The 12,338-nt window shown below is 43.2% G+C and overlaps 1 protein-coding gene across 1 annotated transcript in view; it reads left to right on the top strand.

The window, feature by feature from the left end:
- col27a1a (collagen, type XXVII, alpha 1a) overlaps positions 1–12,338 on the top strand; it is a 74,574-nt gene that overhangs the window by 16,543 nt on the left and 45,693 nt on the right. Inside the window, exons 4-7 of the mRNA XM_080476934.1 lie at positions 1,857–1,910; positions 7,656–7,709; positions 11,146–11,199; positions 11,338–11,391. Coding sequence (XP_080333060.1) covers positions 1,857–1,910; positions 7,656–7,709; positions 11,146–11,199; positions 11,338–11,391 — 216 coding nt within the window. The remainder of the gene's footprint in view (positions 1–1,856; positions 1,911–7,655; positions 7,710–11,145; positions 11,200–11,337; positions 11,392–12,338) is intronic.

The raw sequence follows: 12,338 nt of genomic DNA, 5'->3' as shown, positions 1-12,338 counted from the left end.
AGAAAAATAAACAAACAAGTGTGAGGAGGAACGGCTGAAGCAGGGGGACGGAGGCGTGACGACTGACAGGGGTGCGTGTCGACGTTGAGGCCACCATCGAGGACGCCACCTGCAACAATAGGGGTGGTCTCCAGGGTGGAAGGCAAACTGGAAGGGAAGGTGTGGAGAGGTTACGACCTCCCGGGAGAGATAATTCTGAGACACACTGTACACAGGGAGTGGTTACAATCGAACAATGTGCGATGAGCAACTGCTTCAGCCCCTTTTCTCCCAAAATAACATTTAATATATGTCAGTTATTCAATGTCACTGGAGAGAATGTGAGTCTTGTCTGTGGTTGGATAATGATACAGCAGAAGTCCAGGAGGTCACTGTAATGACTGGTATAAACCGAGAAGGTTGTGTTTAGCTCCATTTAGGTTTGGATTTTTTTGATTCTCTTAATATCAGGATTTAATCCTGTCAGTTATGATAAGGCAGGAATATAAGCGTTAAAGTTATTTCACGAGCAGACTTGAAATCTATTGAATCTATTAGAAGATACTGTAAAAAAGGAACTTCTAGATGTGTTAAAAATATTGACTTAGAATACATTATCTATTTCTTTTTTTTGTCTTATATATAGGTTATGACAATTTTTGTTATTTCTGTTTTTGTTTTTGAGGGGCTGACCCTTTGACATATGAATGCTCAAAACTCTCAAGTGAGAATTTCTTAATATGAAATAATAATAATAATAATAACAATGATTTTCCGGGTTTAAAATTTAAAAACAAGTGGGAATTTGGAGTTGAATTTTGACTCCGAATTGAGATTTACTTTAAAATATATTAATCAAGCATTGAGGTAACCATTGGCAGTTGATAGCACTAGTGGACCTGTTCTAGTTGTTCATTTGTGACAATCATGTAAATTAAACAATCATCTAGAAATGTACATTTTAGACCCCGTTTTGAGTAAAAACACATCGCTTTTGCATTTTTTTTTGCGTTTACGCAGCAACGTTTTGAAAGCGATGTCTGTTTTCATGGGAACGGCAGAAACGCTGAAAACGAAGTGATGCCGTTTTCAAAAAGTTGCATTTTCAGTGACTCCGAGCACCGCTGTCGTGTAAACAAACACCTAAAACCTAAAAACTTCACTCGAAAAACATTTGTCGCGTAAACAGATCCTTAACTTCAGTATTAGTCTGACTTTATGATATCAGTAAAACTGCGTGAGGCTTTCAAACACCTGTAGAAATTAATCTGATACGGGAAAAAAACAACAGTTCCTGTTTAGTACGTAGCATTTAAATAATGATCTTTCAACATGAGGCGATATTGAGAAACAAGTATTGATATTTTTGCATCAATAATACACAAACGTCCACACACAGATTTACAGCGGAGTCCCGAGGCGTCTCGGTTGGTCTTGTTGGCCAAAGTAACCGCCGGCGCTCTGTTTTTCCTCACTTCTCCTTTTCCTCTTTTTTGATTAAAAGAAAACGAACGAGCGCCAGCCCGATAAAGACAGACACACACACACACGCACACAAGGGGCATTGAGTGGCGCAGGAAATGACCTGTTATTTCTAGTGTTTCCACGGTTTCCTGCCGCACGGGCCCCGGGACGTCTTGACGGATAAGGCTGAACTCTCATCACCTAGAAATGGAATTAACTTCGGAGGGGAAAAGGTGTCACTTTTTTCGACACAGTGCCGCCTGTGTGATGTAGCCGTGTTCACACAAAAGAGGCTCAATACCCCGATGGAGTGTTGCAGATAAAAAAATGTTTTAGTTTTTTTTTTTTTTTGAATAGGGTCATTTTTCTGGCATATCAGCATGCATCAGTGACTCGGTGATCTCTCTCTCCAGGGACTGCCAGGACCTCCAGGGAAGACGGGCCTGCCAGGCAAGAGGGGTGATCGAGTAAGTCTCTTTGGTCCCATTCAATCCCTCACAGCCACATCAAACACACCTTCGTCTGTGAAATGACTGTCTGAGTCTTTGTTTTCAATGCATACTGTGTGTATTGTGTTTTGTTTTTACTGCTGCCGATAATAACCACTTACTTTTCTATCTCTGTGTGAAGCCAAAAAGGTAAACTCTTGGACTTTTTATTTATTTAAAAAAAAAAAAAAATCGGTGTGTGTAGTTTCAATCATAATCTGCAAAGCCAAGGCTTTGAAATCCCTCCCATGTGGCACGTGACGCACACACACTCTCTCAAGCTCCTGACACACAGAGTTTTTCTATGCAGGCAGATAGACCGTATTCACCATAGGCCTGCGAGCGCTGACCTCCCACCCCTAAGCATAAACAGGAAAGCTCCTATAAAGACGGCCTTTCAAAAGGCTGCCTGTGCCACAGGATGCCTAATAAAAGCACTGTAAACAGACAGAGAACACATGGCTCCACTGGACTTTCTTCTCCTGCCTGCAGCAGGCCGCACTGACACTTCATAGGAATCCCATTCTCAGCTGAGAAAAAGCCTCTTTTTTTTTTCCTTCTCAAGGAAGTTTAAGAGATATTGTCTCATTCAAGAGTTTTCTGTCAGGAAGTTTCTTTTTTCTTCCTCTGTTTCTCTCTATCCCAGACACTGATAATGTTTTTAGCTGAGTGCAGAACGGTTTTTGATTTAATCAAAAACGTAATCATTTAGATTTTTAACTTGTGCACTTTCAATGTTTGTAGTTTTTGAGTGAAATACCTCACCAACGGTTGCATGTATTGATATAAACTTCATGCCTCCCTGAGAAGGAACTTGAATGTTCCTTGAATGCTTTTCTTTTTTATATTACAAACTCATCTCTGTCTTATAGATTGGTTATTATAAATAGGCAACAAAGTACTTAGACTAATTTATAATAAAATGAAATTGCCGATTCCCTATATTGGATTTAATTAAACTTTTCAGCGTGTTGTTATACAAGTAAAGTCCCCATTTATCATTTCAGCTGGATATTTAAGATGCACGTGCCCTGTGTTTTTATGTTTGTATTGGTATTTTTGTCAGTGTTTACATCTCCGTCTGAGTCTGAGAAACTTCTTAAGACAAAGTCTCTGTGATCCCCCACCACAATAGGTGTATAAAGAGGTCTTTGTGTGGCTCCGATTAAAGCTATTTAAGCCCCATCAGCACAACCCATTCCATCTGTAGCCGCAGTTCCACAACATCAGGGACTCATAGGTATATATGTTCTGGGGTAATACTTCACTCAGGCTTAAATATATACACTTTTTCATGGTAGTTTAAAAATAAAAAAAACTATGCATTTCAACTTTAACTTGTCCTTGGTGAGGCTCCTGTGTCTGTGTCAATCCTCATTCATCAGCTCTGTGTACCGGCCAGTCGGCTCAAACTGATTTACATCCTGGTGGCTCAGACGTGGCCTTTGTCAGCCGCAGTGAACCAGCTGTTGAACCGCCGGCGGCATTGTCAGTGGAAGTGGTCGGTTTGCAGAGCACAAACAATGAAAACAAGCCTTTTTCAATTAAACAAAAAAAAACAAACAAAAAAAAAAAAAAGCACTTGTAAAGGCCGTTGGTTTTGATGCCGCCGGGTCACTTGCAAACACACCACCAGTGTCTGAGTTCATAGTCATTGTGTTTACCACACACACACACACACACACACACACACACACACACACACACACACACACACACACACACACACACACACACACACACACACACACACACACACACACACACACACACACACACACACACACACACACACACACACACACACACACACACACACACACTAGTCCATGTTAGTGCTCACATGGCAGGGTATACACACCACAGCACTAATCCCACACTGTGTAGCTCAGACATGTGTGGCTATGTTTGTGACCGGCCTATATAAAGAATATAAGTAGGGAGACAGATTATGGAGGTTTTGTTGTCAACAAAAGCATTTATCAAGTTAAATTGCAGCCGTCATGTGCAAACCCGGAAAACTGCACTTGCACATATTTAAACATGCACCGCGTAACAAGCCGTGCAGACTATCAGCTCTTGTCCACATGAGTGTGTGGTTTCAATTTGGGCAAAGGCATTCGTCTTGTTTATCGCCGGAGAAATTACCTCCAAACCTGAATTTCAGGATTTGGTCACGCGCATCTTCCTCCGTGTGAAATACTCTTGTCGAATAGCTAACTCTGCCAGATTCCTGTATGAGTCTCCGCAGCCTTGGATTACTGGAAGTCTGTGTGATGACACAGAGCACCATTGAGCCCAAGAAGCACCACCCATGAACCTTGACCTCTGATCCCACACATGTGAGTGCGAGATGCCGTAACCATGGCGACGGCCGTCGGTACAGAAGCCCTTGGTCAGCGTCCATGAATAGACCGGGCTGAGCTATTTCTTTTTCTTTTCTTTTTTTCTCGTGTCCGTTTGTGGGTGTGTGAGGACGACGGTGGTAGAAGGGTGTGAGAGGAAACGTGGGCGCATCACGAGAGCACAGGCCTTTATCTATATGAAGACTGGCTGCATGTATTCGTCTGGAGCCTGCTCGGTCAAAAGGGTCTTTGTTTGGGCGGAAAAAAAAAAACCCTCTGTCACCCATCTTTCCTCAGGCTTCTCCTCTGAACCTCTCCTCTGTCACTAAACAACCCCCCCCCCCCCACCCCCCCACCCCCCCCCCCCCCCCACCCAGCCTCCTTCACCTGCATGAATTCAGATTCCAGATGGGCATGTGGAAACCCAAAAAACTAGGACTATAATCTACTTGTGAACAAATTGATGTGCTAATCTTTGCTGTGGGTTGTGTGTTTTGTTAACAGATCAACTTTTAATGCTCTTTTAAATCCCTAAACTGCGCATGGCTTTCTGGAACGTTACTGTAATAAGCTCCAGGATTGTAAAAATCACAGAGCGTATTCATATTCCCTTATTTTGCAATTCCTTTTTGGAGCTTTAAGGCATTTCTTAACACCAGAGTTTAACTGCTTTGGCATGAGATAAGCCCTGAGTTCCCCCGGTGATTCTTAAATTTGTCACTGCTCGTATGGCCTATTATACTTATCGTTGCAAATGCCTAAATAATAGAACTCCACCTTACTGTTTGAGGTAGTCAGCAGTTCAGTCGTCGTGTCTGCTTTTGTAATCATGAGGTTTTATTGTATTTTCTCTGGGTTTGGTCTGCAAACTCCACTGTTTTCTTTCAAGACATGCCTGTAAGATTCTGACAAATGAGGAAATCTTTCCCCCCAAGTCCTTTGAGGCAAAGTTTCTGTTGTGTGTTTATGTGTGTATGTTCGTGTGTGTGTGTGTGTGTGTGTGTGTGTGTGTGTGTGTGTGTGTGTGTGTGTGTGTGTGTGCGCGCGCGGCGATCTTTAATTATGAAGACATCCAGCGGTTTCACATGCTCTCTTGATCTAATGTTAGTTAATCAGACGTTGCCCCTTCGGCTTACATTTGGCACGGCATCACACGGCGTGTCTTTTATCTTTAATACGGCGACTGCGTATACATTTAAAATGTCTTTTATGAGCTGCTGTTGAAAGTCGGGTTCATGTTTACAGCACAGCCCATTAAAAGGGCTCGTCTAAAATATTCTGTGTGGGAAGGTAACCTCTCGAGTGACGTCATGTGTCCAGATTCAAGATTCTCAGGCTTAATGCGCAGTGTTACCTTGGCTTTAGGTTGCACACATGGTGCTGGGGCTTGCTCAGATTCAAGGACAGATATCCATACGCGCACACACACACGTCGCCATATGATGAAACGTGTGGAACTTTCATTTCCTTGGAGTTTCTCGTCCACTAAGAATCGGTATGAATTGTGCTGAGCTGGCAGTATTCTACTGCCACAGGAACCACAGTCACGCCTTGCGTCGCTGCTCCGACTTCAGTGCCTTTTTATTTGATGGCCTTCAGCTTGTGTGCGCGCCCCGCCCTGCCCTGGTCTTCTCTAATTAGACACCTGTTGTGCGAGAAGAGAACACGACATTGGAGGCCAGAGCCCAGATTCTAGTGTGGGTGCCAGCCGATGCCTGCTAGTGTACTGCCCGGGCTGCGGTGAACCGCGGGGGTTAATTTTGAAGCATGTAATTCAAACATGTCTGGTTTGTTTAAGTTTATTTGGGGCACAACAGCGTCCTTTAACACCGTCTGGGACCGGCCAGCTCTCCAAGGAATGTGCGCAAAACCGAAAATGAAGTAGGAATGTGGGCGGTGAAGAGGCGAGATCTTTAGGAGCTGAGAGCGATGGGATTAGAAATATATATTTGACCGTTTTAAAAGAAGAACAGAGCATGTTTGAGTCTGTTCCTGCCATTAGGCGCTTTGGAAATCCTGACTGTTCAGTGACTCAAACAAGCGATAAGAGCATCTCGAGACACGCTTCGTAACGTCCCGTCCACTCCCTCATGAATAAGACACGACTGTCATCAAAGGGGAAGATCAGTAACAGAGAAAAGGATTGATGCTGTCATGTCTGCACTCGACTGGACCGTCTGTTTTTAAGCTTTGCTCATGTGAGCTCGAATGGCTTTTTCTTTTTTTTTTATTGAGTTTTTGTGGACCTGTATAACCCAACCCAAGTTTTATTTCTTGTCTCACTCTGGGGGATGATAGAGCGCTGCCTGTCTGATAGTCCGTGGATGTCGGGATTCGATGCTGCACAGCAGAATATCACGTAATAGCTTCCCGATTTGTTTTGACTCACCTCAATGAAAGTCAATGAGCCAGCAGTTAAAGCAGTTTTTAGCTCTTTTTTTTTTTTTTTTTTTTTTCCGCCCTCTGTCTCACTCGATCAACCCCTTGACCCGGGACGGGGGTAAGGTTAGGGGCCCAAAGGTGCCACACCACGTGGAGGGCAGGCGAAAAGGTCAGCGGTCCACAAGGAAAAAAAAAAAAAAAGTCAGTGAGAGGAAGAGGAGTCAGACAGACAGATGAAAGGCAGAGACACTGCAGCCCCTCCCCATCGTGTGTCTGTCTGCGGGCTGTTGTTCAAACCAAAGAAAAATTGGTTATATTCATTCATTCTCCGGCTTTTTTTTTTCCTGCCAAGTTGTCCCACGGGGGCTGCTGGACAGAGTGGGCCGGCTCACATTACCAATATGCTGCCACTGTGGATCTCGCTCCCGTGTTCGTTTCCAGAAAGGAATTCAAAATGTTATGATATGGGATGATCTGCATTACTCATTAAGACAAATGTGTGTGTTTGTTTGCATGTGTGTGTGTGGGTGTGTTTGGGGGTGGGTGGCGGGGTTTTTTTTGGGGGGGGGGGGGGCATTCGCAGGAGTGTATAGGCAACAGGAGGCAGGAAAACCACATCCATATGGTGAAGCCACTCTGGAGAGCCCCTTTTTCCATAAGCTTCAACCCCCAACACCAAATACCTCACCACACACACACACACACACACACACACACACACACACACACACACACACACACACACACACACCTATAGTCACTGTATAGGAAAACAAGGTAAAATAGCATGAAAGCTGAGGTTCTCCAGACAGATTTGACCTCCTCCTCCTCCTCCTCCTCCTCCTCCTCCTCCTCCTCCTCCTCCTCCTTCTTCTCTGCTCTCATTCACAGTAGCAAAAGCCACCGTCTGCATCACGTCAAAGCCCAACATGGAGATTGATTCACATCTCCGTCACCTTTTGATTGTGTTTTTCCCTCTTGTGTGGCTTTTCCACAGGGTGATCCTGGTCCTAATGGAAACCTCGGCCGACCTGGTCCACCTGGGCTCAAGGTACACACTTCTAGTTTAACTCGCAGTCACAAGCAGATCTTTCACTCTCCCCTCGCAAGACACCAACCCCCCCCCCCCCCCCCCCCCCCCCACCTCACCCCATTTTTCCTCACAACAACAGTTACGTCACGATGTTCCTGCCTCCGCCTCTGATTTCGTAACGAGCATAAGAATCTTTTCTGGAGAATAATCCCGTGGGGACGTCTTACATTTTCAGTTTTTCTGTATCAGCTGGAACCCATAAAGAGCAATAAGGGTAATGGAGTTTTATGGCTGGAGAATCGGGGCCATCTCAGTTCACAGCAGGGCTGACACATGACAACAAACACCTGAGTGCTTAATACTGTGGACTTGTATGACTTTAACATATGTGCTGCCGAGCTCAGTGTCGGGGTTCCCGGTTATATTTCAACTATAGTGTCAATTACTGTCATCTAGTTGACAGAAGTTTACCAACATCTGCTTTTAGGATGGATTACTAATTTCTAGGCCTTTCTAAATGCAAATATTATTGATTTCTTTAGTCGTTTATCGAGTAAAACTCACTATTGTTTGGTTGTTGACTGTTGGTTGGTGCTAAATACGACATTCCTGCCTGAAAAGCCTTTTTTTAAAAATTCATTTTCTCTTCTTTCTTTCTTTTGAAACAGTTAAACGCCAAAGAATAATCAAATAATTCAAAAGAGATAAATCTTTCAATAATCAAAATAATTTAGTTTCTTCCCAAATGTAATTTTTTTTGGTGGCTTTTTAATGTTGTCAAATTAGCCTCTCAAACTTAAAATTCTCAATGTATATGTTGTTTCTGTGTCTACTGAGTGCGTGTCAATATTTCCACTGCCATTTGAGCATAGAGAGGTAAAAAAAAAAAAACACACACACACATATGGCATTGGCACCAGTGGGGTCAAAGTGATTTATCAGAGCTCAAGGGAAAGACATTAAAAGTTGGAAAGTGAGGACTTTAAATAAATCTGTCCAAGTTTAACGTGTGAACAGGAGATGACCCTGGCCAAGACAAACTCTCCACGTCCCCCATGTGATTGTCTGGGCTGATCTATGTCTCAGCAAACACCCTTGACCTCTGACACTGTGTGCTTAGACTTTCGGACGAGGAGCAATACCTGTATTTTAAGAAGTATTATAAAAAATGCCTTAGATAAACGACAACTGTGGGGACACCACTGACCCCCATCGCCGGAGCACTGACCTTTTTGGAAGTGCCCACTGGGACCCACAGCGTTTGTCTCTGATTTTCTTTTCCCATACTTTGATGAGTTTCTTTCCTGCATTTGGGCTTCTTAAATGTCAGTGAACAATTCATCAGTCAGAGCTAAAGGAGTGGCGCTGTAGCTCAAATGTCCCTGTAATAAATAATCGGCACAATTATACAGCAATATACTACCTTCACCTCCTCTGATCTGTGATATCCTCTGCCAGCTGTGGTGTCACATTTAAATAAATTAATTTCAATCTCTGTGGAAAAAGTTTTACTAAATCTGTTTTGAATTTATCTGAACACACAAGATTGATTTCTGGTAACTTGAGTTACAGCCTGATGGTGGCATTTTCACTATACTGGTTTTTTAGTTTTTTTAATTTATTTTCTTCTCTTTTCTTTTGCATACGTTTTTACAAAGACGCATTAGAATCTTGTTATTGGGGGGGAAAAAGACATTAAAAGTGATAAAAATTGTTATTGAACAGTTATTGCAAACTGAGGCAGTTCATAGATCTCCCATCAGTCGTCTGATATATTCATTTAAGTTCATTTCATTTAGCCATAACAGTTTTTCTAGTGTAATAATTGAATTAACCAGCAGCTTCCAATCCGTCTATCTGACTGTGTGTGAAGGCAGATTATGAACCTGGAAAGATTTCCAGCAATTTAGTCACCAACACGCCTTGTATGCTGTTTTTTTTTTTTTTTTTAAACTACAGGTGGAAACATGGATTACTCAGACAAATCCCACACACGCACAAGGAGAACAAGTTCAATTTGAGCGCCCCAAGCTCAACCTGGACTGAAACCAGGGAACCTCTCTCTATATGCCACTACGCCATCGGCCGTATGGCTCCACCAACAGTCTGATTTACATCACATTCTAACAGCCAGTCCTCCTTTGAGAAGAGACCCTTTGTGGCTTCTGCCGATGTGTTTTGGTTAACAAGGCTCATGTTTGTACAGTTTTTTGGCACAACCGGCTGTTTTGACTTCTAATGAAGGAAAAACTTCAAGGGGCTCACAGTGGCCTCATGGTTAAAAGAATACATGAGAATTTGAAAAATGTGCCTCGATCGGTTAGCAGGGCCGAGTAAATGGACCAGAAGCAATACCAAAGTTCCTGTCTTACTGGGGTGCCAGAAATTGTTAGATTAACAAAAGAGTTTCCAAAATATTTTGAGACACTTGCAGGGGATGCAATTTCCTCGTGGATTTATCCGACTTAAACCCTTTTCAGGTCCAGTCTCTGCATATTAGCAAGTGAAGGAACTGAGGCATGAACTTTCTCCTCCTCAGTCTTCATTCAGCAGCTTCTGCACGTCTTTTCCGAGGCGCCTGACAACATTGCGTGAATTTCATGAACGCCTAAATTGAGTATCACGCGACATGCACACACGTTGAATTTTCCACCCAAACCTTTGCCCACAGGTCAGGTAGGATAATCCTGTGCCAACGTATACAAAGCATACATCATTTTGATATACGATACAAGGTCGATAAAGAATCTATCAATCTAATCTTTGTAATTTACGTATTTTCTTGGTTTTTCGTGCCTGAAACTCCTCACGAGTTGTCACATCCCAGTATGATCGGGACTGTTCACATCGTCAGCCAGACACCAGCGCAAAATAACAGAAATGCATTGAAGTGATCATTGGTATGTGCTTGAACTCCTGCCTCAGCGAGCAAACAACTTCGGCAAATTGTGTTCAGAGCTCGCGATCTGTCCGACTTGCCGTGCGTTGAAAGAAGGATGACCAAGCGTTTGACGTCTCGGGATGCACCCCGATCATTTCTCTTTCGTCATTAATCAATGAAACAAAGATGTACATGGCCGGGGTTCTAAAGGGGAAGGACAGGGAGTCGGAGTCATTTCCGACCCGTAGCTTTGATGTGCTGAAGCCCCCTGTTATTGTTACTTGCTGACAATGAGGCTCGGTGTGTCCGACTGAAGGGGGCCTCAGTCTCACTGAACTTATCTGTATTAAAACGACTCTATCCAGGCCCTACTGACACTCATTTTTTGATAGTGTGTGATTTATAGAGGCGGGTTCTACAGCGTTAACCTTCTCCCCCCGTCTAAAGTGAAATGTGTTGGCCAGTGAATCGACGTGTTAATTTGATTACCAGTCAGATGCTGTCAGTTTGAGAACGCAGCATGAGTTGCGGAACTTTCACACAAAGTCGTCCTTTGTGTTTGTCTCTCTCAAGGGGAAGAAAGGAGACCCTGGCATTTCACCTGGACCCTCACCTAAAGGAGAGAAGGTATTATATCCCTCCTTTACTTACATGCTTCATTAGGTAACAACAATGTTCTGCTTGGCAACGTGGAGCGTTTTTAGTGGCTGCATTTTGTGCATTTTACCATTTTCCCCTATTTGACATTCCGGCCTTGCGTTGCAGGGAGACTCTGGGATCTTTGGCCTGGTTGGACTGCCTGGCCCAGAAGGTCGAAAGGTAAGTCCAAACAGCTTCTGTCCATCCAGAGTCTTTCAACCAAACGACTTCAGTGTGGATAAAAATGCTTAAGGAGCCTTTCACCAGCTTATGATGAGCGTAAGCAGGTCGCTCATATGTTTTTAAATTGTGATACTCTTGGGCATTTGTATGAGTCATGTCTTATGTTGTGTCTTTATGGTTGTGTTTGCATGCAACAAAACAAAACAAAAAACCTCCCCTTGTCTCCTCTTAAATTCTCTCCATCACTCTTTTCCATATGTTCCCTGGATCCTGCAAGGGGATGACTTAGCAGGAAAGATGTCATAAGAGATGAAGGGAGGAAATTACCACCATCTTAAAAGTTACTTTAAGTCACGTTTTGAGTGATATGTTAGTGTAAGGAAGATAAAAAAATAAAAGTGGGGCACATGAGTGTCTGAGTTGCAAACAGGTTCATGACTCTGCAAATGCATTCCTACATAAAGCCAGACATCAGAATATAGCTGTCTTTGCAGCGAAGCATGCTTGTTCCCTGAGGAGACTTCAGCAGTTTGGGGTTATGTGGAAAGATTGTATAAAAACAGTGTAGCTCAGCATTTTGACAAAAAAAGAAAAAAAAAAACAACTCCAAAACTATGTATTAATCATTCAGCTTTCTGTGGAAACCTGAGAGGAAGACCGGGCTAAGTAATGGAAAACTGGCTGAAATGATGATATTAAGGTAGGGAGCAATCTTTAAAAAGAAATACATGAAGTGTTGAAACTGTTTTCTGCATGTCGCGTTTAGAATATTTTAGAAATCCGTTGAAATGAATCAATTTCCGGGGCTGCAGTTGCTCAGTTTACCCTGTCTGTTTGGGAGATCGAGGATTATCCAAGGTGTGTGTGTGTGTGTGTGTGTGTGTGTGTGTGTGTGTGTGTGTGTGTGTGTGTGTGTGTGTGTGTGTGTGTGTGTGTGTGTGTGT

Source organism: Lipophrys pholis, assembly GCF_963383615.2.
Source record: "Lipophrys pholis genome assembly, chromosome: 12".
NCBI lineage: Eukaryota > Metazoa > Chordata > Actinopteri > Blenniiformes > Blenniidae > Lipophrys > Lipophrys pholis.
The sequence above is the reverse complement of the archived record's forward strand: the minus strand, read 5'-3'. Positions and strand labels throughout refer to the sequence as shown.